Source organism: Loxodonta africana, chromosome 2, assembly GCF_030014295.1.
Source record: "Loxodonta africana isolate mLoxAfr1 chromosome 2, mLoxAfr1.hap2, whole genome shotgun sequence".
Lineage (NCBI taxonomy): Eukaryota > Metazoa > Chordata > Mammalia > Proboscidea > Elephantidae > Loxodonta > Loxodonta africana.
Window position 1 is genome coordinate 226,701,138 of NC_087343.1, and position 26,748 is coordinate 226,727,885.

Consider the following 26,748-nt stretch of genomic DNA (forward strand, 5'->3'; position numbering starts at 1 on the left):
GTTGATAATGTGATCAAAGAATATCTCAGAAATTCTTGATCTAAAGGAGGGAATGAATAAGAGCTTCAGAAGAGAGGTGCCTGGCATATTTAGGTGGCTGACCTAGGAGCAGGCCTGACTTTATGTTGTTACAAGCTCCTACTTCTGCATTCCTGAGAATGTAACTTTGCTGTCTTCCCAAACATATGCATATAGATGGGTGGAACAAACAGACAATGGGGCTATGCCTGGGAAGGCTTGGACAAGCCTGGGCAAGTCCAGGAAAGTCTGGGGAAGGTCAGCCAATCAGAATCTCTCTGGGAGATTCCTGATGCCATGCCGTATCTATCCTTGTGAAACACCCGCCCCTTGGATTCATTGGTCTTCATTCTGTGTGTGCTAACTTCTCCCCATTCAAATGTTTCTTATGCTTTCAATAAATCTCTTTGTTTTACTTTAGCAGAGCCTGAGAGTTTCACTCTACAAGAGTGGTTGTCCTCCATTTTGTGATCCGATGTAATTATCCTCCATTTTGTGATGTGCTGTAAATCCTAATCTCTAAATGTTACGGAGACAGGATTACGGTGGGGTGTATCTTGAGTCACCACCTTCCAAGAGGTTGTGATTCAAGTCACGTCCTTACCAAAGTCACACCTTTACCTTTACTCAAGTCACATCTTTACTTGAGACACACTTTTTATCTTACAAGAGATAAAAGGATATAGAAGCAAGCAGAGACAGAGGGTCCCGAATACTACCAAGAAAGAAGAGCCAGGACAGATCAGGGTCCTTGCACTGAGAACATCCTAGACCCAGGGGAAGATGATGCCAAGACACATGGAGATCTCTGAGGAAGTTTGGACCCACAGATGTTGAAAGGAGACAAGGATCTTCCCCTAGAGCTGGTGCCCTGAATTTGGAATTCTAGCCTCCTGAATTGTGAGAGAATAAATTTCTGTTTGTTAAATCCACCTACTTGTGGTACTTATGTTGTAGCAGCGCTAGACAACTAAGGCATTCCCGACACACACCACCTACCCTCAGTCACTTGCACTGGCTACTCAGCCTCCTCCTAGCCTTGTATCTTGGCCCTGGGGCTGTCGGTGCCCTGGCCTGGACACTTACCCTTGCATCTCAAATGGGATCATCCTCTCCTCCCAGAGACCTTTGCCCTTTGACCTTGAGGACCTTGGCTCCCCCCATTGCCTCCTTGGCCTCCCCTGTGACGCTAGCCTCCCTCTGACACTACTGTGGTCATTTGCTTCCTTCCTTGCTGACTGAGAATCCCTTGGCCCCTTGAACTGTGACCCATGGAGACAGGTGTCCTTTCCATAGCCACAGCTGTCGCTGTACCTGGTCTGGAACTGGAGCTGAGTGGATCATCAGACCAAAAACTCTTTGGACAGTGCCCCATCTGAGCCCCTCTCAGGCCCTGGACCTGGTCCAGGGCTGAGGCCAGACTGGATTTGCAAAAAGCCATGTGGTGATCCTGGCACGGCAAGTCTGTGGACCAGCCCCTGGCCTGCCACTGTAAGCCCACCTCCTTGGCTGTGGGGTGGGAGGGTCAGGCTTGGTGGTGCTGCAGTGAGCACTACATCAGGGTCCTGCCCCACGATGCAGCTCAACCCCGCTGTCCTAGGCATCCACTTGGAAGAAAGGCTCAGTTGCAGCAGCCTTGCCTGGTCGCTGGCACAAAGCCTGCTCCTGCCCCTGCGATGCAGACTCACCTCGTGTTTCCTCCACCTGGATGTGGTAGTGGTCTTTTCCATCACGCCGGATCAGCATGTAAGTAATCCAGCAGCCCTCTGAATCTCGTTCTTTGCAAGGCCGGTTCGGGAAGAAGCCGTATTTCAGCTCCATTCCCGGGCACGCCTCGCTGCAGTTCTTTCCAAAGGGGCCCTTTTGGAATTTCAGGCACTCGGCACAGGAGCTACAGGCAGGAGGAGGCTGGTTAGCACGGGTGTGTAAGAGTGTGTTCAGGCACCCCTGGGGTGTGCCAGAGGGTCAGTGAGTATGAGAATGTGTTGATGTGTTGGTGCATGCAGGTCTGCACGAGTGTGCAAGAAAGCGCACAGGTATGCAAAGTGTGTGCAGATTGAGAAGGGCATGCAAACAGTTGTGTGCATGTGTGTGCTCTGGTGTTTGAGAAGGTGCATGGGTGTGTGAAAGTGTGCGGGTGCACATAAGTGTACAAGAGTGTGTGTGCAGGTGTGGGGGCTGGTGTTCTCAGGCAGAGCACCTGCAATGCCTGGCCTTGGATGAAGGGACCCAGCCGTGGGGCGGCTCTGTGCGTGGAGGTGGGCATCTTGGCTCCCATAGGGCAGTCCCCCCACCATCGCCCCCATACTCACACATAGCGGCTGCAGGGCATGGGGCAGCCTGGGCATTCCTCACACAGGGGTGGCTGGTAGCCGGGGTCACACTCACACACGTTGCAGCGGCATCGCCCGCGCCCACTGCACTCAACTCGCCGCACATTCAGGCAGCTTTCGGTGGACTTAGGGCACTGGCAGGCCGAGCCTTCAAACCCCTGTTTGCATTGGCATTTGCCACAGTCACAGATCCCCCTCGCTGCAAGAGAGCAGAGGCTAGCCTCAGCCCCTTCGAAGCCAGATCAGCCATTCCTCTGCCACGCTCCGCCCCTCTGCTATCCCCCCACAACCCCTCAGCCCCTCCAAAATACCCCTTCCCCTGCACCGCGTCCCGCCCCAGTGTCCCACCCACCTTTTATCAATGCCCACGTTCCCCAGTGTTATCACAAAGGTGCCAGTGGGGACCAAGGGTGGGACCTGCATGGCTCGCTTCCTCTTGCTGCCCTGTCTTCAGGCTCTGACTCCCTTCTTCCATTCCCCCACAGCACCTGGAGCTGGGCCAGCAGCCACAGGGCACTGAGACCACCCACCAGGCCCCACTGCCCACCAGCAGTTCAGCCTCTTACCACCTTGTCATCCAGGCCACCCTTGACCAGCCTGGGTCTCCTCCCGGGCACGTGTGCATGGGGTCACCTTGTCTGTCCTTACCCCACGGGGGTGTGTGACCGTTGATATCACTCAGGTTAACAACTACCCTCCCTGATCCCCCATGGTGCAGACTTTGTGGGATCCCTTGCCATGAGGACTCCTGGCCCTCACAGATCAGAGTGGAGGCTGGGAGAGAGGAGAGTCAACCACAGTCCTACTACTGCTGAGTGGCTGAGCCAGACTCACACTGGCCTGCCTGTGTGTCTGTCTGTCTCTGTTACGGATCGAATAGTGTCCCCCAAAATGTATGTTCAAGTCCTAACCCCTATCACTGAAGATGACCTTGTTTGCAAATAGGGTCTATGAAATGTTATCAATTAAGTGAACATGAGGTCATACTGGAGGAGGGTGGGTCCTAACCCAGAATGAGTGGTGTCCTCATAAAAGAGGAGAGAGACACAGACAAGGAGACAGAAGGAAGATGGCATGTGAAGACGGAGGCAGAGATTGGAGTGATGGATCTACAAGCCAAGGATTATAGGAAACCACCAGAAGCTGGAAGAGGCAAGGAAGAACCTTGAGAAGGAACCAACCCTGCAATATCTTGATTTTGGACTTCTGGCCTCCGGAACTGTGAAAGGACGAATTCATGTTGTTTTAAGCCACCCACTTTGTGGTACTTGTTACAGGAGCAATAGGAGGCTCATACAGTCTCCAATATCCCCTCTTTCTGCTCCCACCCACTATCTCCCAGTGCAAATGGACTAGAAAAGCTCCCTCTACCACGACAACGTTTGTTCTGCGAAAGGCAGAAGGCAGCTCTGCAGCGCCCATAATCAGTGCCCCTGGGACTGTGGGGGACGACCCTTGGGCTGTGGGCTCACTCTCGCCACCGCAGATCTGGCCATCGTAGCGCTCACAGTTGAAGTTGTCACACTCGCAGTAGGGCCCATAGATGTGCTTCTTGGGGTCATCGGCCCTGTGGCAGATGCACTCTCCACAGAAGCAGTCACCCAGTCCTGAGCACACAACTGAGCTGTTGTCCTTTCGGCAGTTCCCCTCTAGCTCCTGGCTGCTGCGGCCTTGCGTCTGGCATTCACAGGTCTTCCCAATGTAGCCGGGGTCGCACCTGGGATGAGAGGGACTCTGTGGTCAGGGGTGCTCCCTACAATGCTGGGGAGCCGCTCCTCCCTAACATGGTTGAGAACTTCTGCTGCTACGCCTGTGTTTGCTTCTCCCTCAATCGTCCACTGAGCGCTTGCTATGTGCTAAGCATGCAAGGCCCAGACACGGGAAAGCATGGTTCCACCTCTGACTAGTGGGCCGACGTGTGAATGTAGCACAGAACATGGCAGGTCTGGCACTGACTTGTGCGCTCAGCTCTGAGGTGCTGGCCCTTTCCCCACATCCCTGCTTTCCTGCAGCTTGTTTTCTGCCTGTCCCCTGGCTGCTGACCACACACTCCTGGCCCTCATTACAGCCTCTGTCACCTGCATTGGTGAGATGACTAGGTGGGTAGGCTTGCATCCATCAGAAGAGCACCCAGCTGACTGCCCCCTAAACTGCTCACTGGACAAGACCCCTGCCCTCCACGTTGTGATGCCCACACCTGACTGCATCTGGTGGTGGGGGATTAGAGTGGACAAGTCCAGCGGTGGCCTAGAGGTCCTGGGCTGCCTGGAGCAGTCGCCTGTCCTGGAAGCTCTCTGGCCATGCAGTACCGGCTACCAGCCTGATGGCTTGGGGGCCCCAGAGGCCAGAGAGAGGAGGACCCTTAGAGGCTATGGGGCAGGGGAAAGGAGGTGACCTGCTCAAGGGCCAGGTGCCCGGCAGAGACACAGGCCTCCCCAGCCTTCTTTCCCTGCCCCTTGTACCCTCCTGCGATAAGGCCCTGGTGGCTCAGGGTCCTCTGCCTGCCTGGGGCCTTCCACCCTCCCCGGTGGCAGGAGACCTCGGGCAGCATGGCCCGCCTCCACCTCCCTCACCTGCAGATGCCACACTGCACGACGCCCTTGTTGCCACAGTGGCTGCGGTCAGAGCTGGCATCATGGCAGTTGCACTTGCACTGGGGGTGCACGCGCACTGTCACCGTGTCCGTGAAGCCCAGGGCCCGGATCACAAATGACTGCTCCTGGATACACTCTGTAGCCGTGACCTTCACCTGGAAGGTGACCTGCAGGCGGGGAGGATGCAGGGCTCAGCTGAGGCCACCAGACCCTTCCTGGTCAGCCGTGGGGGTATTCCCATCCAGTTCCCTCTGTCCAGTCTGGTAGCCCGGCTGGCGGGGCGCAGGGACTGGGCCAGGACACCACAGCCCGGCTGGGTCAGGATGAGCTTGGGCGTGGAGGGAGCACCATATGCAGAGGTCCCGGGAAGGGGGAGGCTGGCGGGGAGGGATACGGAATAACAGGAAACACACCAGCCAGATTTCTGCAGGTACTGAGGGTCCTGGGAGGGGGCGGGTAGGGGGAGGGGGGATGGGGAATAACGAGAAACACACCAGGTTTCTGTAGATACAGGGGATGTGAGATGAGAGACAGAAAAGGGAATGAGAGCTGAAACCTCGGAATCTGGGATACCAAGACAATGGCAGCCAGCTTGCCCAGCACCAAGGTCCTCTGCAGGGTTATATTAAGATTTTTTTTTTGTGGGGGGGGAGTGCGGATGGAATGTAACTTTATAATATTTTCCATTATACATAAATTAAAAGGGATTTTAAAATGACTTCAGCATACTGTAAATCCAGTATAGGTGTCCCAGGGTGGTGCAAACAGTTAACGTGCTCAGCTGAACTGAAAGGCTGGAGGCTCCAGTCCACCCAGAGGCACTTTGGAAGAAAGGCTCGGTGATTTATTTCTGAAAAATCAACCATTGAAAACCCTGGGGAGCACAGTTCTACTCTGACATATATGAACGGGGTCCCCAAAAGTTGGGGTTGACTCAACAGCAGCTGGGTTTTTTGTTTGTTTAGGTCCAGTATGCTAAAACACCAGAATCCTGCATGAAGGCCTAGATTCCGGAAATGAAGCAATACTTTAACCCTGAATAAATACAGCTGAAAGGAAATGGATCGGTTGCCACGACATCCGTACGCAAGCACGGGACAGAACAGGCCCTTCCATGACCCAAACTGCACGATCACAGTGGAAGCCAGCCTTGAATTTCAGGGGACATAGGCTTGTCAGGAGCAAGCCACATATAAAACAAATTTAAATGAATTTCATACAGCACCTCAAGATAATGCGAAGGGGGAAAAAAAAAGCCCAGTAAAAATGTGCAAAAAACAACCGGCAAGTTATGAGAAAATTCAATCAGTCCTCATGCAGGTCATCCAGCGTGAGGGGAAATATTTCAGTAAAAATTCACATGCAACATTTAATAAGTAACATATCTGAAGGCATTCCAGTGTCATATTCAAAAACGCAATCAAAGCAAGTTCATAGCAAGCAATGGGAAAAATGGAATAGTCGTGGTTATAATAAATCTAAATCTAAACGATTAGGGAAATTATCCAAGGCCTATTTTTATTAGCTGTGTGACCTGTGGCTTATTGCTTTGAAAAAAAAAAAAAAAGCCAGAAAACTAAACAAAAGCAAATTTGTACTGTTTGAAACGTCCTCCTTTGCCTGGATGCTATGTCAAGGTCGGCCCCCAGGAGGCGCTGGCACCATCATGTTCTTTGTGCCTATGCAACATTCTTCAGCGATTTTCAGGGGAAATTCTTCTGTTGGACTGATAAATACGGTACTATGTGCCACGGAGTGTGCTGAGTGCTCTACCTGTGTCATTGCCTTAAACGGTTGTTGTTAGGTGCTGTCGAGTCGGTTCCAGCGCATAGCGACCCCATGTACAAAAGAATGAAATACTGCCTGCTCCCGCGCCATCCTCAGGATTGTTGCTGTGTTTGAGCCCATCATTGCAGCCACTGTGTCAATCCATCTTGTCGAGGGTATTCCTTTCTTTCGTTGACCCTCTACTTAACCAAGCATGGTGTCTTTCCAGGGACTGGTCCCTCCTGATAACATGTCCAAAGTACATGAGACGAAGTCCCGCCATCCTTGCTTCTAGAGAGTATCCTGGCTGTACTTCTTCCCATACAGATTTATTCATTCTTCTGGCAGTCCGTGGTATATTCAATATTCTTTGTCAACACCAAAATTCAAAGGCATCAATTCTTCTTCAGTCTTCCTTATTCGTTGTCCAGCTTTCGCATGCATATGATGTGATTGAAAATACCACGGCTTGAGTCACGTGTACCTTAGTTCTCAAAGTGATATCTTTGCTTTTTAACACTTTCAAGGGATCTCTTGCAGCACATTTGCCAAAAACAATGCGTCTTTTGATTTCTTGACTGCTGCTTCCATGGGTGTTGATTCCGGACCCAAGTAAAATGAAATCCTTGACAACTTCCATCTTGTCTCCATTTATCATGATGTGGCTTATTGATCCAGTTGTAAGGATTTTTGTTTTTTTTTATGTTGAGGTGCAATCCATTCTGAAGGCTGTGGTCTTTGATCTTCATCAGTAAGTGCTCCAAGTCCTCCTCACTTTCAGCAAATAAGGTTGTGTCATCTGCATATCACAGGTTATTAATGAGTCTTCCTCCAATCCTGATGCCACGTTCTTCTTCATATAGTCCAGCTTCTCAGGTTATTTGCTTAGCATACAGATTAAATAAGTATGGTGAAAGGATACAGCCCTGACGTACACATTCCTTGATTTTGAACTACACAGTATCCCCTTGTTCTGTCTGAACTACTGCCTCTTGGTCTATGTACAGGCTCCACCTGAGCACAATTAAGTGTTTTGGAATTCCCATTCTTCTTAATGTTACCCATAATTTGTTATGATCCACACAGTCGAATGCCTTTGCACTGTTAATAAAACAAAGATAAGCATCTTTCTGGTGTTCTTTGCTTTCAGCCAAGATCTACCTGACATCAGCAATGATACCCCTAGTTCCACTGAATGCAGTTTTAATTTCCAGCAGTTCCCTTGTTGAGGCACTGGTGCTGCTGCTTTTGAATTATTTTCAGCAAAATTTTACTTGCCTGTGATATTAATGATAGTTCAATAATTTCTGAACAATATCATTTAGGACATAAATTTGTCATTAGCAGTTCCCATGGAGTCAACTCCAACTCACGTGACTCCATTCTTATCACTCACACCGTGTCAGAGTGGGACTGCTCCATAGGGTTTTCAAGGCTGTGACCTTTTGGAAGCAGGTCTCCAGGCCTGTCTTTTCAGATGCCTCTGGGTGGGTTTGAACCGCCAACCTTCTGGTTAGTAGTTGAGCACTTAACCATTTGTGCTACCCAGAGACTCTTGACATAAATTTACACAAGTATATTTTTGGCCTCAGCAGAGAGAATATTAATGTGAAGAAAATGGGCCTGGTGGCTGACTACCCCATGGGCTCCAGCCCCAGCTCACCACCTCAGTTTGCCTATGTGCACTTTCCCCCTCTCTCTCACGGGATCCCACTAGAAAAACTCGGTAGATAGTCCCTTCCAGAACGTTGGACTTAGAGACTCAACAGCACCCACAGCATGAACCGTACTCACCGGGACGTTGATTTGCACGCCATCGCAGTCACCTCTATGATGGTCTAGCCGTATGACCCCGTTACTACAGAAGGAGTCGTAGGTGACTTTCAGGGTGTCAGGGAGGGTGCTGTGTTCCAGGAAGACTCTGGAGGAGAGTTTCTGTGGGCAGAGATGGCTGCCACTCAGGGAGGAACGGCCCTGCTGCCCCCTGCCCTCCATCACTCACCTCTCCATTTCCCACCCCGCCCCAGCACCAGTTAATGACCCACAGGCCCACTGAGGACTGGGGGCCAGGGGAGTTATGAGTGCCCCAGTCCTGCCCTCAAGGGCTTCCAGGCCAGCTGAGGAGACCAGCCTGGAGACAGCAACCGCCTCACGGAACAGGGCTCCAACCTTGTCACTCATACTGAGTCTCCAGTGCCCGACAGCAGGGTACGAGCTGTGCAGTGTTTAATGAATGATAGCAAAAGAGAGACAGAAACAGAGAGAGACAGAGAACTAGTAGATGAGAGCCAGTGATGGTCACAGTATTGGTGCAAAGACAGAAATACCAACAGGTAACAGAGGAGCACACGAGGGGGATAGCTTTGGGGGTTTATGTCTCACAAAAGGCTAGAAAAAGAAAATGGAACCTCCTTATTGGGGCTCTAATTCAACTCCCTGAAGGCAGCATCTATTGGACGCTCCCAGCATGTTGTGGGCTGTCACGCCAGCAGAACTTCTGGCCTAGAAGAATCCCAACCACAACGTTCAGAACTTTTCTTCTTTGGGGAAGATTCCCCACTGTGGCCTGGGCTCACTAGATCCTGGGCTCTGAGTGACCGGGGGCACTCACATCCATCACAACTATTGGAGCCTCCGCATAGGGAGCAGCACAGGGGTGCAGTTGGGGGGGGGTCCCCACACTCAGGATAAAGATGAAGGACAAGGGCCACTCTGGGTTCATCCAGGAAGAGGGTAAGAAAACTGATGAACAAGATTGCCAACCCTGAGGGTGTCTTCACACAGGCCAAAATGGACCGTGGGGAATGCAGCTGTGATTCCTAGAGCCCCTAATCTCCATCGGGTGCACTATCTGCCCCGACCATCCAGCCCACACTTTTCTACAGAGACCAGCAGAAAAGAGCCCCTAGAGGTGGTCCCTGCAAGGGCTGCAGGGGGCTGCTGCCCGCCTGATAGGTCAGCTGGTCTCCCCCTCCAGGCCACTCTTTGTTGAACTGCACTGGGGAGGGCGGTTTTGCTGACTACCCCAGGGGCTCCAGCCCCAGATCACCACCTCAGGGTAAGCTCAGCTAACGTTCAAGGGAGACTCACGTTGTAGGCATTCTTGATGAGCTGGACCACGTTGCTAGAGTCCTCAGAGAGCTCTCCGACTGCCGACTTGGGGATGATCTCTGTGAGCTTCTGTGAGGCAGGAGGACCCGACACATGGCTATGAGGACCCTCAGCGTCCATCCAGCTAGACAACACCCAGAGGGCTTCCGCTCCCACAAAGTGGCTCAGAAAACCCTCAACCCAACGTTTTTATTTAGCTGAGAGAGCTCGTGGCCAGTGGTGTGCTGGTAAATGTTCAACAACCGGCTCTCAGGAGGAAAAAGCCCTGCTTTGTAATTTTTGCTCATTGCCCTGGTGTAAACGCTCCCACCTCGATTGACTTCAAGCCACCAATGTGAAGTCACCAAACGCGGAGTTGGGAAGACATGCTTGGAGGCCACCATTAGATAGCATTCCCACCACACAGATGCGATAGACATAACTGACCCAAGGCCCCAGATAACACGGAAATGTAGAAAACCATCAAGAAGTGCTGAGCTCTGAGCATTTTAACGAACTTACATACTTTAATTGTTTAACAATGTTGTGCTAAACGACAATGTGACAATCAATTCTGGCGGGCCGGTACCAGCTGGTTCAGTGGCACCCCCTGGGCAGGGGGCCAGAACACCCTAAAATGCAAACTAGCCATGGTCTGCAGTTGTACCGCTTCCTCCCACACGCCCACCTAGGCATCGGTTCAAAGGCCTCGCCATTCTTCGAGAAGCCTTCATGATCACTTTATCTCACAGAACAATGGATCTGATCATCAGGCCATTTCCACAACAACAATGACAGCAAAGAGAAAAGAAGGAAGGAAGAAAAGCGGCTCTAGGAACAGAAGAAAATTCCCCGCAAGAGCTTTATGCTATAGAAGGTCGTAATAGGAACAGTAATTCGATGACATCAGGATAAACCTGGTTCCTGATGCAGAAAACAAATGAACGGGAAGAAGGAAGTACCCTCAGTATACACAAGTGGTAGTTTCCCTGGCGCAGGTGGCAACAGGGAGGGGCCTGTGGACCCTCTTGATCTACTTATTGGGATGTGTGTCCTTTGTGAAATTCATCAAGCTGTACATATATGAATGATTTGTGAACGTTTCTGTATATATCCCATGTTGTGGTTAGGTGCCATTGAGTTGCTTTTTGACTCACGGTGACCCCATGTGTGCAGAGTAGAACTGCTCCGTAGGGTCTTCTAGACTGTAATGTTTATGGAAGCAAATCGACAGGTCTTTCTTGTGCAGAGCTGCTGGGTAAGTTCAAACTGCCAACCTTTCGGTTAGCAGCTGAGTGCTTAACTGTTGCGCCACCAGGGCTTCATGAAAAATGTTTACATTCGAATGTATATATATATATAAAGTGAACCCTGATGGCACTGGGTTTTTTTATATACAAAAAACAAGAAAGTGTCCTAAAATGAAGAAGTTGATATGCAAGTCCAAAGTACTTGCCAAGTTCTAGCAAAAATGTAAATAATTGACACTAAGACATATGCTTGGTGTTAATATTACCGAATTTCAAGGACAGGAAATAATTCCTTCTTTTATCCGAACATAAATGTTATGCTGCCTATAAGGAAGTTTCAGACTCCTCCGCTGCAAAATTCATACCCAGAGCGCCACGGACATGGGCCAGGCCCACACGCCCAGCAGGCTGACCCAGGACTCAGGCTGTGGCAACACTGGGTGTTGCCATCATTCTGCTGAAATTGCAAAAGTCCCACCCATGTTGCCCAAGTTGCCCGACCCCACTTACCTCATAGGTTGGCACCATTCTCTTGGTCACAGCGAAGATGGGCTGGATGTTGTTCTCAGCCAGTTTGTGTGCCAGCTGCCCCACTGATGGGTAGTCCTGGAGGGATGAGATGCCCAGTCAGACAGTCCGAGGGCCCAGAGACAAGACACTCAGGTGCCCAGTTGGCTCTTGCCCCTTGAGGCTACTGCCCAGGGCCCAGAGGGTGTCAGCAACAGCCCTTTCTTATGCTGTGGATGGGACTTTCTCTGAATAATGTTTATAAATGCATGAAATAAAGACCATCATGCTGTTGTTGTGTGCTGTCAAGTCAATTTTGACTCAGTTACCCAATGTGACAGAGTAGAACTGCCCCCTAGGGTATCTCCTAGGCTTTAGTCTTCACGGGAGCAGGTCACCAGGTCTTTTCTCCTGAGGAGTGGCTGGTAAGTTTGAATGGCCAACCTTCTGGTTAGCAGCTGAGCACTTAGGCATTGCACCACTAGGGCTCCTTTAAAGATGATCATCAAGGAAAACCAATCATCTGGATACAATTAAGAAAATACTAAGAACTGTGATATGTGTCTCAATCACAGCAAAAAGCAAATCTGGCGGCAGTGATGCCTCCCAGACTTTCGAAGTAGAGAAATGTTTAGACCGCGTTCTGAGGAGCCCGTGCTCAGCTGTGCCCTGGAAGCCCCTCAGCTTCCGTCGGGGTCGGGAGCTCTGGCCCCGCCACCACCACAGAGGTCTCCACATTCCACTCATAACTGACTTAATTTCTTTCTGTCCATGTTCACGGACCCCTGAATTCTATCCGCTGACCCCACCCCCATCTCGAGTCTGTCGACCCCAGGTGAAGAAGAGGCCCTGAGTTGCACCATCTCTGAAATTATTTGTGGTGTTCAGAGTTTATGCTTCCAGGACACCAAAGCCTCAGATCCACAGCAGGCTAGAACAGAATACCATTGATTCTCCTTACCCACAGTAGTTGTGTCCTGTAAAAAACCCCACTAAACCAAGCCCAGTGCTGTTGAGTTGATTCTGACTCCTAGCAACCCTACAGAACAGAGCAGAACTGCCTCTATAGGGTTTCCAAGGCTGCAATCTTTATGGGAGCAGATCCCCAGGTCGTTTCTCCTGAGGAGTCACTGGTGGGTTCAAGCCAACAAACTCAGTTAGCAGCCGAGCACTTAACCACTGCACCACCAGGGCTCTTGTGTCTCTAAAGTCACCACAAGTGCTGAATGAATAAGAAACCATTGCTGGGGGAGAAATACACCATGAGGTTCCTGTGAGCCTCTGGTCACAACATTTTCATCCACCGGTCAATACATAACCTTGTTTTATGTGTGTTTCTGTGTAAAGACACCTTATTTAGTATATGCTGTTGATTCATTAACACTGAATTCATGCCCAACAACACTGTAACTCGTGCCAGAACAAGCCGATCTAACACATGGTATTTCCTTCGTAAGGCACATCACAGGATTCTTGCACTTAGGAACACCAGACGGCACTTCAGCACTATGATCGGGGGCCTTTTAAACAGCAAAATCACCAATGAAAAGCTCCCAAAATTTGAAAAAGGTGGCACTAAGTAAACTGTGAAAACGATATTTGTCTACAGTCTGAGAGCTGAAACAAGAAGGCAGAGTGTCTCTTTGTTCAACCTCAGCTGAGAACATCGGGGACTCAAAGCTCTGGCTACTCTGTGCATGTCCATGAATGATCACAAAAGTGCGACAAGTACTGATTTTGGGGTTACAAATAAATTTTAGCAGGTACACAAATTTGCAGTACAGAATCCACTAATAATGAGAACCAACTTGCTGTGTATAGTGGGGTGTTTGGGTAGTGCCTGTACCCCAAGGCAGAGCATTCACTGACTCCCCCCTCCACATGCTATTTGTCATGGATTGAATTGTGTCTCTCCAAAATATCTGTCAACTTGGCTAGGTCAAGATTCCCAGTATTATATGATTGTCTACCGTTTTGTCGTCTGATGTGATTTCCCTACGGGTTGCAAATCCTATCACTATGATGTAACGAGATGGATTAGTGGCAGTTATATTGATGAGCTCTACAAGATTGGATAGTGTCTTAAGCCAATCTCTTTTGTGGTACAAAAGAAAGAAGCGGGCAGGGAGAGTACCCAGAATCAAAGTGCCACCCCTAGGACAGGGCTAGAGTCCAGGAGGGAGTTACTCCTGGCTTGCCTGTGTCTGGGGCTCTCACTACAGCATACCACCAGGCAAGCAGCACCGGAAGCAGACCGTGTCCTTTGGACCCTGTGTCCCTGTGCCTGAGAAGCTCCTCACCAAAGGCTGATTGATGACAAGGACCTTCCTCCAGAGCAGAGAAAGAAAGCCTTCCCCTGGAGCTGATACCCTGAATTTGGACTTGTAGGCTACCAGACTGTGAGAGAATAAATTTCTCTTTGTTAAAGCCATCCACTTGTGGTATTTCTGTTACAGCAGCACCAGACGACTAAAACACTACTATAGCGCCTCCCCAGGGAGGGGAGAATTCTCACACAGTAAGCCTGAGGATGAAGTCTGAGAGACCTAGCACTGCCCACCTCCCAGCTCTGTGCCTGCGGGGTCTCCTCGGTAATTTATCTACATCTGAAGGAAGGGCTCAGGCTTCCCACGTCCTGCGGGTAGCAAGAGAGCCATAATGACCCTGCTGTCATTCCTGTCATCCTGCCCTCTGGCCAGTCCTGGTGCCTGTGCTCAACTCAGGTGTTCGTCCCAGCTGGGCGCTAGGCTGGTGGCGGCCCCGGAAGTTCCTTGAGGAGGCCCCTCCCTTTGCTACCGCTCTGCACCTGGTGGATGGGAAGGGCATATGTGGGGAGCTTCAGCAGGTCACCCCGAAGGATCCGCGAGGGCAAGGACTTACAAATTCATTGCTTTTTTTGTACAAGTTGTCCTCCAGGTGACAGTGGCCGTCGTTGGGAGTCAGGATGGCACCCAGCTTCCCATCTCCGGCAATGTGGAAGCCATCATCCGTGGCGTACACCAGCAGGCGCGTGACGTTGCGCCAGCCAATTTCCTCCTGGGAAAAGAGTAGCTGCAGTTGCCTGACTCGGTTTCCCCAGCTCATCCTCAGGGCTCCCCTTCCCAGTCCTGAGTTTTCACAGCAGGAGGACTGCGAGAGCAAGTGGAGACCGCTGGGTACAGCTCACCAACTGTGGGTTCTCGGTGTCTGCTCCAGAATGGGGCGTGGAAGAGTCAAGAACTGTTTGTCAAGACCACAGACTTTAAATGTCAACTAAACAGATAGAGGAGGATGAGGGAAATTGAAATACGTGCTTATACTTAAAAACAAAACACACACACACATCCTCCATAGCCCCAAAATTTCAGACCTGGGAATAAGAAAATAATTGCAAAGAAGAAAAAAATAAATATAAAAAGAAAAAAATTCGTAAGCAGAAATGTGTATTACAATGTAAAACAGTGTAAATACAAAATAACATACAACCTGGCAATACTACAACAGAGGAGCTAAGTGCCCTGGAACATTCCATAAACCAATATTATACAAACATTTAAAAACATATGTATAATACGATTCCGAAGTGCCCAGGGCCTGGCGGAGAAGCTGGAGAACCCACCACTGGTTTATTACAGTGGCAGCTGCCCTCGCCGTTCGAACACTGGTGGTGGTGTGGGTTATCGCAGCAATGATGTTATAAACACCACAGATAGAATAAAGAGGCTGCTAGAAAGGTCGGTGGGGGGAGCAAGGGAGGAGCATGGAGGGGCCTAAGAGGGGTGTCAAGTGAGAGAGCTACCACTGACCAGCCCAGCAGATGCCCGTCGTCCTTGAGGGGGCACCTGAGGAGGGGTGATTCTACCACTGACCAGCCCAGCAAGATGCCCCTCGTCCTTGAGGGGGCACCTGAGGAGGGGTGATTCTACCTGAAGACCCGCAGGGTCAAGGCCCTCAGTAAGTGGCCTTGCTTCACAAGTGATCATTTGCATGGTATTTAGGCTTCAAGAGACGTTTCCAAGTTTAATTTGTGGTTTATAATAAAATCTGTGGATGATACATGGGTACCCCTCCCACTGCCGCCCTTACTCTCTCACTCTCAGGAGGGGTCCTAGGGCCCAGGCTGGCAGTGGGGGCTGGAGCAGGTGAGGACAATGACCTGAGTTCCTAAAAGGATGCTCTGGGCAGTATGAATGGTCTCACACTGCCGCTGAGGCTCCAGGTTGGAGGGACCAGGGACCCCAGTGGGGGGAGGCTTACCAGGCATGCGGCAACCTGCATCATGGCATCCAGGCCACCCTCGGGGGCATCCAGGTTCCCAGAAATCAACTGCTTCCCGACCTCCTTCTGAAACTGGTTGGAGTTGTCGGTCAGCTTCAGCACATGGCGGAAGGCAAACGGGGCCTGGCACTCCTTCTCCTTGTTGGGGCATGGGTTCTTCAGCTTCTCGGGGTGTGTGTTGACAAAGGGCAGCACCGTCTTGTCCACAAAGGAGCCAAAGCCTGAGGGGCACACAGTGTGAAGGGGCCACGGTGTGAGGGAGGACACACAGTGTGAGGAGGTACATGAAGTGTGAGGAGGATGGGGTGTGAGGTGGAACATGCAGTGTGAGGGGAACACAGTGTAGGGACACATGGTATGAAGGGAGACACAGTGTGAGGGGGAACACGCAGTATGAGGAAGTACATGAAGTGTGAGGGGGACAGGGTGTGAAGGGGGAAACACAACGTGAGGGGAACACAGTGTGGAGCAACACGTGGTATGAAAGGGGACGTGTGGTGTGAGAGGACGCGGTGTAAAGGGGACACATGGTATGAAGGGGGACATGTGGTGTGAGGGGGACACAGTGTGGGGGACATGTGGTATGAAGGGGGACATGGTGCAAGGGGAACACAGTGTGAGGGGGACACTTGGTATGAAGGGGGACATGGTATGAAGGGCACACACAGTGTGAAGGGAACATGGTGTGTGAGGGGGAATATGCGGTGTTAGGGGAACACAGTGTGGGGGGACACATGGTATGAAGGGGGACATGGTGTGAGGGGGACCCACAGTGTGAGGGGGACAGGGTGTGGGGGGATATTAAGGGGATGTGCAGTGTGAGGGGGAAACAAGGTGTGAGGGGGATACACGATGAGAGGGAACACGCCATGTGAGGGGGACACAATGGGACAGGGACACGTGGTGTGAGAGAGTACATGGCACGTGAAGGAGATGCACAGCGTGAGGGGGACACGGTGTATGATGTGGGGACACATGGTCTAAGGGGGATATAGGGCATGATGTAGGGACATGCAGTGTGAGGCAGGGGACTTGGTGAGAGAAGAGGCACACGGTATGAGGTGGGGACACATGGTACAAGGGGACATGTGGTATGAGGCGGGGTGTGCAGTTTGTGGTGGGGACGCATGGGAGGCAGGCTGGGTGGGCAGCCTTGTGGAGGTGAAGGCAAAAAGTGGTGGGCAGCCCTCTTACTAGGGCAAGAGAGAAAGCAAGATGGTGTGTGTGATTGTGTGTGTGCACGCGAGTATGCAAGCACACGTGTGTGACCATATATGCGTGCAAGCATGAGTGTGTGCATTCACGTACATATATATGCAAATGTGTGTGCGTTCTTGTGTGTGAGTGTGCGTTCCTGTCCCTGTAATGGGCCGGTGCTCACAGGCACTCAGTCACCTCAGCTGGGCAGAGACTGGCCAAGCAGAGCTTGGGGTTACTCTTTCTTTAACTCCATGGCTGCTTTGTGAACTATATGCTTTTGTATGCTTTAATGTTTCAATAATTAGCATGGTAACACTTTTGCCTTTTAGCAACATCAAAGATAAAAAAAGGACGGAAAGAGAGAGGGATGAGAAAGCAAAGGGGCTGGGTGATGCCCCCAAGTCTCAGGGAATCGGGACCTGGTGTGGACCTGTGGACACTGCCGTGGATACTATGCCTGGAGGGCCCCCAGTACCCTGCCCCCTGGACAGGTGCACATACAGTGGGCGACTCTGGGGCCACGGAAGGACCAAGCAGGTGGCCCTGGGCAGTTGGCCTCACCAATGCGGCCTGACTCAGTGATGTCGTTCAGGGCCTTGAGCAGGTCGCCCCCCAGCTTCTTGACATTGATGAGATCATCCAGCATGGAGTAGGACAGGTCCATCAGGTAGTAGAGGTCAATGGGGTAGCCCTTGGCCCGCCGGAAGGTCACATTGAACATGGCCGCCTGGCCTGCCGGGGAGAGGGCAGGAGTCAGAAGTGCTGCAAGGCCCAGTGCGCGCGCATCAGGGGCTCCATGCGGCTACGCAGCCACATGGTAGGCTGGCTGGACGCCCACTCTCCAGAAGTCCTGAGATCCTAGGACTGTCTCCTGTCATCACAGCCTGGCACAGGGGTCGCAGGTAGGATACAGATGTCCCATGAGGTTTGAGTTTCACGAGAACAGCACCGACTTTTTTAGCACGAAACCAAAAAAATAAATAAATAAAATATCCAGACTCGTGGCTGTCGAGTCAATTCTGACTTGTGGTGACCCCATGTGTTATAGAATAGAACTGCTCCAGAGGGATTTTTCTTGGCTTTAATCTTTATGGAAGCAGATTGCCAGGCCTTTCTTCCGAGGCACTGCTGTGGGTTCAAACTGCTAACCTTTAGGTTAGTAGTTGAGCACAAACAGTTTGTGTCACCCGCGAACCTTTAGCACAAATATGTCCCAAGTACAAGATCTCTGGGTGTCACAAACAGTTTGCGCTGGGCTACTAATCTAAAGGTTGGTGATTTGAACTCACCCAGGAGTACCATGGAAGAAAGGCCTGGTGATCTGCTTCTGTAAAGATTACAGCCAAGACAACCCTATGCAGCTAAACTCTGTAATACTTGGGGCACCCCTGAGTTGGAATCAACTGAATGGCAACAAGTTTGGTTTTTTGGATTCTGTCCCAAATATAAGCATGTCCATGCAGGTGGACAGGGACATCCACTGGTGGCTGGAGAGGGAGCAGGGCCATGAAGGGACTCAGACTTTGGTCTCAGGTGTGAAGCGGTGGCTTTCTGTGGCCTCACCTGGTCCACCTTGCTGTCCTACCCATCACTGGAACAGCTCACACAAGTGCTGGGCCCAGCCCACTGAGGCCAGCCTACCTGGTCTCAGGTAAAGCGTCACACTCTGTGGGGACAGCTGCTCGCGGCCCCCAGCCTGGTTGTCCTGGGCCTCTGCATGGCTCCTGGGGTCCACGATGTCATCGGCTGCACAGCCCTTCATCAGCAGCTGGTTCCTGGTGTCACAGCGGACAGAGTCTGGCTCCCCGCGTACAGTGAAGTTCTGGGGGACAGAGGGTCAGGAGGAGGGCAGAAAAAATCACCCGGATGCCACACTGCAGACACGGCACAAGCTAACCCTGTTTGATGGGAAACAGGATATTTCCCAGCCTCTGAGTATCTCCCCACAAAATGTGTGGCTCTTACCAGCTTCTGGCACCAGGCGCAGCCGGGCCCCAACTCCACACACTCCCGGCAGGTGCTGACCTTGTACTGGGTGCACTCCTGGGGCAGGACTGGGGGGCAGACAGGCTTGTGAGCAGTGGCTGCAGCCCTGGCCCAAGCCCACGCAGAATGGGAGAAGGAAGGGGGAACCTGGGCCTCCCACTCCCACGACTGGCTGGCCCAATGCATCAGGCCGAGGACTTGGACATCTCTAGGGATAAACCGTCCATAAACCCGTCTACAGAGAAGGATGGAGATGGGCACAGTGGGGCAAGTGTGAGAAGCTGGGGAAGGTGGCCAGAAACAGCAGCAGGTGGACAGGCCCAGGTGGGTGGAGCTCTGGAGTGGGATTTGGGAGAACTGAGGGCTTTAAGCAGGGACATTCTTGACGGTATCTGTGCTTCAAAGAGGGTCCCTCTGGATGCTGGGGGGACATAACGGGGCACTACGGGTATCCAGGGACAGATGGTGATATTTTGGGTCAGGGGGTTAGAGGCAGAGGCAGGAGAAGTCATGGGATGATCAAGGACTTGCCAATGGGATGGATCCAGGACGTGAGGACTGGAGAGGGACCAGGGAGACAAGGGCTGTGGCATGCTGGGGGAGGGGACACTGCTTCCTGGGAGCAGGTGTTTTGGGGTTAAGCACCAAAGCTCTGTCCTGGGCATGGTGATCTGAGATGCCTGGTAGATATTCTAGCAGAGATGCCCATAAGCACTAGGAGATTGGATCGGGCTCAGGGGAGTGTGGGACAGAGGTGGATATTCGAGGTACAAAGGTGGAATTTAAAGCCACGGGGATTGAGGCAGTGGCTGAGGGTGGGTACATGGAGTAAGAGGCTAGGCTGCGTCCAGGGCCACGCCCCCAGCAGAGGGCGGGTGGGCAGGAGGGTTGGCAGGAGACTGAGAAGGAGCGGGCAGAGGGGGAAGAAATGGGTGAGCTCATAGAGAGGGGTCTCAGGAGAGGGGCCTTGAATGCAGATAAGAGCAGGGGCTTGGGAGACATCAAGGCCAATACTCCTGACATGTGGGGAGACTGAGGCCTGCATCTGGGTGGTGCTCCCAGCAGCGCAGTCTTCTTGAGCTGCCCTAGGGAATCAGTTCAGTGGGTCTCATTCTTCCCACTCAAGAACTCACCAGACCCAAAGGAGAGGAGTCCCACCAATGTGAGCAGCAGGGTGTGCCGGCCTGGCATGACCTGTGGAGGGAAGGAGTCTTGGTGACAGTGCTTGGACCCCAGGCCCACAGCACAGGACAGCCATTGGGTCACACCCCACGGCACCCACATGCCCCTCAGGTGGCCTGGGACCCCTGAGGGAGAGCTCATCCCTACCCTGCAGGGGTTCAGACTGGGCTGGGGCAGACATGGACCATCCCCAACCCCATGCAAGGAGATGGGCCTTGAGAAGGTGCACCTGTGATCCGCTCAGCAGTGAGCTGGACCAGCTGTGACCTTGATGTACCTAGCATGGGCTGAGTCCCCAATGAGTCCCAACTCAAGGGACTTGAGCGCTGAGCCCAGGTCCCTCAGCAGGTGGCAGGGCCAGGACTAGGAAGGGAACAAGCCTCAATGAGCATGGTGCTGTGCCTGACAATGCTGGACTGGCATCCCAGATGCCCCACCGAGAGCTCTACAGACCCACTCCGGCCTCCAGCTTCTAGGCCCTGCTATTCTATTCCTCACATCCACACCCATACCATTCTGAGTAACCCCCGGCTCTGTGGATGTGCTAACAGGGCTTTCGCAGCAGAGACCGGTTTAACTGGCACCCACCGCCCACTTGTCCCTAGTGGCAGGATAATGCAGGGCCTGGGCCCAGAAGGGCGTCTTGCTAACATCCCACCCTGCTGGGGTGCAGGAATTGGCCAGGGCTAGCCCCCCTCGGCCTCTGTGTCTCCCACCTAAAAGTGCCTGTGGCCAAGGTGAAGCCTGCCCCCAGTCTAGACCTGTCCAAAATAGCATGGCCCGCCCAGGTCAGCCCCTGGGAAGGGCGCAGGCCATCTAGGTGGGGGCAGGGGTGGGGAGGCCAGCTCTGACTCCCCAGGACTCGCAGCACAGGTGTTCACAGGTGCCAGTGTAAGAGTGCAGCTGGTTGCTGGCCTTTTTATCTGACATTCAGGAAGGAGGAGGTTGCTAAGGGGTGTGCAGGAAGTGACATTTATCTTACAGGGCTGTGTTTCTGCACAGAAAAGAGCCAGCACACGTCACCCAGCAGTGCCAGCTCCTCTGAGGCCAGGCTCCTGGGGTGCCCAGTCCCCTCCCATGGGCCACCCTGGTGGTGGTGGGTTCTACGGGGTTGCCTCAAGGGCCCAAGGCTGGGGGGCCAGGCTAGCAGAGGCCCAGACCCCTTGCTTTGGGGCAGGTCTCTTGGGGGCTCAAGGGGCTCCAGGCCACTGCACTGAACCACCTTTCACTCTTTCTTTCCTGGGACTGATGCATTTGTAGCAGGATGCTGTGGTTGGGGAGGACCAGCCCGAGGCCCCAACCTACTCTCAGTTTTTGTTTGGATATGGCCACTTTCTAGTCCCTGCCCAGATTGCGATCAGGATCCAGAGATGTCAAAATAAAACCCTTGTTCCTTCCCATTTGGGGATTGAAAGCAGAAGCCACTCTGGGGACTCCTTGTACCCTATCTCACTTCCTAGGTCATGCAGGCGAGGGCGGGAGTTGTGCTCTTGGTTCATACCCAGCCCACTCGTTGGCAAAAGCCTGTCTTTGGGGTGTGGGGCTAAGTCCTGTGCCAGCCCCAAATCTCCCTCTGTGCTCTCTCAAGTTCCCTGGCTGGACTGTCCTTGGGTCATGAGTTGGGACAGCCAACCTCATAGCTGACCTAGAGGGGCTGCCTCCTGCCCAGACACCAGCACCGTCCTGGGACCCACACCTGAGCACCTGCTCTGGGCACAAGGTCTGTTGGCTCCTAGTCATGTGTGTGGGCTAACAGGGCCAGTGGCCCTCCAGTTCTGGGTAAAGACCTACAAACACAGCTCATGCTCTCTCCTGGGCCATACAACCACACCGCCCCCTCCCTCCTGTAAACTCTCATAAAGACCAGCAGGTCAAAGGCCTGGCAATCTCCTTCCACAAAAGATTACACCCAAGATAATCCCACAGAGCCCAGTTCTGCTCTGACACACATGGGGTTGCCATGAGTCAGAATCAACTCAACAGCAGCTAACAACAATAAGTCCTCACAGGAGAAACTGAGGCAGAGCAGCAACAGGATGCAGACACAGGCATGTGCTAAGACCACGACACCCCTGCCCACAGAGGGAGGGGGTGCCTTGGTTAGGGTGAGACCAACCACAGACCACAGGCCCTGACCTCGGTCACAGGAAGCAGGCTGGGGGGGGGCCCTATAGCTCCACTTGCAGTGCTGCTCCCTAATTGTTCCGAGGCCCACAATGAGAGACCCCGGGGGGTACAGGGTGGGGGTTGCTGAGAGAAGTAAGCTTCCCCTCCCACTCCACAGCCAGGCAGGGGTCAGAACACCCAGACAAATGGCAGCCCTGGCCTCTGGAGGTGGAGGGCAGTAGGCAGAGCCTGGGCTCCCACAGAGTGGAGGGGCTGGTGCTAAGCTCCCCCCTTCACTGAGCAGCACACCCCCTGAGTGGGAAGTGGGGTGAACAAAGCAAAAGACGTGGTCAGCCAGCCCCTCTTGTCCCAGCCTCAGTGTGCAGGGAGGCTGAGTGGACACAGCCAGCAGCCAGCACTGGTTCTCAGAGCCTCGGAGCCTTCGAAGATCTCGAGAACAAGGCCCTCTGGGTGCTGGCCAAGCAGGGGTCCTGGAGCCTGGGCCCCAGGACAGTACAGGGCAGTGCCCCAGCCCGGGTCCACCTGGGCAATCACTGAACCACTCTGCCTCAGTTTCTCTTCACAAGCTGGAGGTGATCATAGGGCCTGCACACAGCACTTGAGGGTGGATACCCCACATATATGGGGCTCGCTCAGCACCTGGCACCGAACACCCGGTACAAGAGTAGGAAGACTGGGAAGTGCCTGGCTATGGCCAGTCTCTTGCAGCCCCTGAGCTGGCCCCACAGGAATGGGCAGGGCAAGGAGGGAGGGACAGTAGGTACCTGGTCAGGCTCCTCCCAGGGCACCTGAGGCCAGCCCTGCAGAGCTCAGGCCCAGAGGAGGGTGAGTGCCCTCCTGCCACCCTGAAGGTCACCCTGATGGGCCTTCCCTGCTGCCCAGAGCATGGGCACCCTCCCTGCCAACCCCTGGGCTGCTGTAGGGTTTGCTCTCTAAGGGTGGCTCCCCTCATGGAGAAGCAGGAGCCAGGCCCTGACCTTAACCCTGCCCAGGGTAGCTCTGGCAAAACCTAGCACAACCAGGAAGCGGGGTGGAGTGTTACCAAGTCCCCTGCGTCGTGGGTCCAGGTCATCCCCCATCAAGCCGCCCCCCACCCCAGCCAGGATCCAGTCCCCTCCCCTCCAGCACCAAACGCACAAAGCTAACAAGGATCACACTTCACCGGGAATCAAGCTCTTAAACAGCCAGGTTTTAAAACATGAAAGTAACATTAGAATAAAAATAGGCCACGGACAGAGGAGGAAGAAAATGTAGAACAGAATTAAAATTCCCCAAAATAGACCAGACTTACTGTTCTGACAGAGACTGGAGAAACTCTGAGAATTTGGTCCCCGGACACCCTTTCAACTCAAAACTGAAGTTCACCCTTCAGCCAAAGATTAGACGGATCTATAGAACAAACAATAACACACGTGAGGAACGTGCTTCGCAGTTCAATCATGTATGTGAGACTAAATGGGCACACCTGCCCAAGAGCAACAACGAAAAAGCAGGAAGGGACAGAAAAACTAGACGAATGGAAACAGGAACGTCGGGTGGAGAAGGGGAGAGTGTTGACACATCACAGGGTTGACAACCAAATGTCACAAAACAATTTGTGTATTAATTGTTGAAGGAGAAACCAATTTGTTCTGTAAACTTTCACCTAAAGCACAAAAGAAAAAAAAGTTGAATTGGTGAATACTGTCACATATATAGTTTTAACTCAATAGAAAACTAAAATAAAAAAATAGAATGTATGCCTTCTAAGTCACACACACTCACATTCACAAAAAGAAAATATAATCCACATGGTAAAAGGCAGAATGAAAAGAGGAGACATCCAAAAGAAAGAATGTGTTAAACAGAACCCAGAGGCAGGGAAGGTGAACATACGAGTGGCGTGTTAAGTTGATGTCAGATCAGGCCTCCTACCCAAAGACAAGGACAGCCCAGAAGTCAGGAAAGTAAACCCTTCCTTCGGTGCCAATTTGCAAGAGACACTCCTGAATCCAGTGAAAGGCGAACGGTCAGACCGCAAGCCAAGGTACTGACAACCAAAACCAAACCCACTGCCACTGGGTCGAATCCGACTCATCACAAACCTATAGGGTGGAGCAGAACTGCCCCACAGGGTTTCTGAGGAGCGGCCAGTGGATTCAAACTGCTAACATTTTGGTTGGCAGCCGTGCCTTGCCGTAGCTCTTACGCACTGTACCACCAGGGCTCTGGGGTGTCTATCTTGGTTTTTGTTGTTATTGAGCGGATTCTAACCCAGGGTGACTCCACAGTGTTTTTAAGGCTGTGACCTCACTGAAGCAGGTTACCAGGACTTTCTACCGAGGTGCCTCTGGGTGGACTGGAACCTTCAACCTTTCTGTCAGCAGTTGAATGGGTCAACCGTTTGGGACACCCAGGGTATCTTGGAGTGTTTACTTTCCTACATACGGGGGAAGGCTATACAGGCATAAGAAATCACACTTTAAAATATTTATCTAATGACTTGAAAAAGTGTTAAAACCCTAAAGTAAAGCTTCAAAATAATATTTCGGTTTCATGATAGGAAGTAAATATATACTGTGAAGCATCTCACAACATGGATGACTCTGGAGGAGGTGAGATAAGTCAATCACAAAAGGACAAATAGTGTATGAGACCACTATTATAAACACACATGAAAATGTTTATGCACAAAAAGAAACAATCTTTGATGGTTACAAGGGGGGAGGGGTAGGGACGGAAAAACACTAACTAGCCAATAGATAAGTGGTAACTTTGGTGAAAGATAAGACAGTACGCAATACTGGGGAAGCCAGCACAACTTGACAAGGCAATGTCATGGAAGCCCCATAGACACATCCAAACTTCCTGAGGGACCGAATTGCTGGGCTGAGGGCTGTGGAGGCCGTGATCTTTGGGAACATCTAACTCAATTGGCATAATATAGTTTATAAAGAAAATGTTCTACATTCTACTTCGGTGAACAGCATCTGAGGTCTTAAAAGCTTGTGAGGGGCCACCTAAGATACTCCATTGGTCTGACCCCATCTGGAGCAAGGGAGAAGGAAGAAAACTAAAGACAGGGAAAAATTAGTTCAAAGGGCCAATGGACCGCAACTACTACCGCTTCCACCAGACTGAGCCCAGCACAACTAGGTGGTGCCCAAGTACCAACACCAACTGCTCTGACAGGGGTCACAACAGAGGGTCCCGGACAGAGCTGGAGAAAAATGTAGAACAAAATTCTAACACACACACACACAAAAGGCCAGACTCATTGGTCTGACAGAGACCGGAGAAACTCTGAGAGTATGGCCCCTGAACACTCTTTTAGCTCAGAAATGAAGTCACTCCTGAGGCTCACCCTTCAGCCAAAGATTAGACAGGCCCATAAAACAAAACAAGACCAAATGGGTACAGCAGCCCAGGGGGAAGGACAAGGAGTCGGGAGGGGACAGGAAAGCTGGTAACAGGGAACCCAAGGTTGAGAAGGGGAGAGTGTTGACATGTCGTGGGGTTGGCAACCAATGTCACAAAACAAGATGTGTACCAATTGTTTAATGAGAAGCTAGTTTTTTCTGCAAACCTTCATCTAAAGTACAATTAAAAAAAGTAAAGACATGGAAAGAAGTAGAAACATCAAAATAGTCTGTGTTTCTCCCTGGGTGGCAGCATTGTATTTTCAATTTCTTCTTGTATTTTCCCAAACCTTCACCAGTAAACATATATTTTTAAACATATGATATTTAAGAAATGTATACATTAAAAAAAAAAAAATCAGAATTCCATAAGGATTGGTAAATTGCCCTGAATTTTGTTATCCAGGTTTCAAAAACCATCTGTTTTTCTTTGCCTCCTCTGGGTATTTCTGAGTGGTGGTGGAAAGAGATGAGGCTGGTTGACCTCGGGGGACCTCCTCGCTGGGACATTTACTCATAAATCATTCATTCACTCATTGAAGAAGCTTTTGCCGGTCTCTTTTCTGGGCCTGGCACTGGGGGCTGCTCTCTGGCGTTCTTAGAAATTGGCTCTGCCTTTGTCCCTTCCTCCCCTCGCCAACACTGCTGCTCCAAACATCCACCGTATGGTCTTGCTCAATACTATTTTAAAACTCATTGGGTAATATAATGGTGGACATATGACATCATGCATTTGTCAAAACCCACAGGACCTTGCAACACAGAGCGAACTCTATGCAAACTGTGCACTTTAGTTACTAATAGTGTATCAGTACAGTTTCAGTTGTAACAAATGTGTCACACCTGTGCAAGATGTTAACAATGGGGGAAACAGTGTGCAGCAGGCAGAGGGGATATATGAGAACTCAAAGTACTTTTTTTCTGTGTAAACCTAAAACTGCACTAAAAATAAAGTCTGTATTTAAAAATGCGTTGGTGGAGGGGCTACTCAGTGGGGCCACCTCCAGGTTATCCTCTGCCCCTGGAGTGCTGGCACACG

At 51.7% G+C, this 26,748-nt stretch overlaps 1 protein-coding gene across 4 annotated transcripts in view; it reads right to left on the reverse strand.

Annotated features, from left to right (window-relative positions):
* Window positions 1–26,748, reverse strand: part of ITGB2 (integrin subunit beta 2) — a 49,592-nt gene that overhangs the window by 15,172 nt on the left and 7,672 nt on the right. For 2 of the 4 annotated variants that reach the window (XM_064279558.1, XM_064279560.1), the window contains exons 2-14: window positions 20,136–20,196; window positions 18,982–19,070; window positions 18,658–18,838; window positions 17,578–17,748; window positions 15,796–16,037; window positions 14,440–14,595; window positions 11,563–11,658; window positions 9,803–9,892; window positions 8,507–8,647; window positions 4,925–5,112; window positions 3,824–4,068; window positions 2,331–2,550; window positions 1,707–1,909 (exon numbers count right to left, since the gene is read on the reverse strand). In XM_064279558.1, coding sequence (XP_064135628.1) covers window positions 1,707–1,909; window positions 2,331–2,550; window positions 3,824–4,068; window positions 4,925–5,112; window positions 8,507–8,647; window positions 9,803–9,892; window positions 11,563–11,658; window positions 14,440–14,595; window positions 15,796–16,037; window positions 17,578–17,748; window positions 18,658–18,838; window positions 18,982–19,070; window positions 20,136–20,196 — 2,083 coding nt within the window. Of the gene's footprint in view, window positions 1–1,706; window positions 1,910–2,330; window positions 2,551–3,823; window positions 4,069–4,924; window positions 5,113–8,506; window positions 8,648–9,802; window positions 9,893–11,562; window positions 11,659–14,439; window positions 14,596–15,795; window positions 16,038–17,577; window positions 17,749–18,657; window positions 18,839–18,981; window positions 19,071–20,135; window positions 20,197–23,602; window positions 23,701–26,748 lie in introns of those variants that run through there. The other 2 variants (XM_064279559.1, XM_064279561.1) reach the window with 2 other exon arrangements.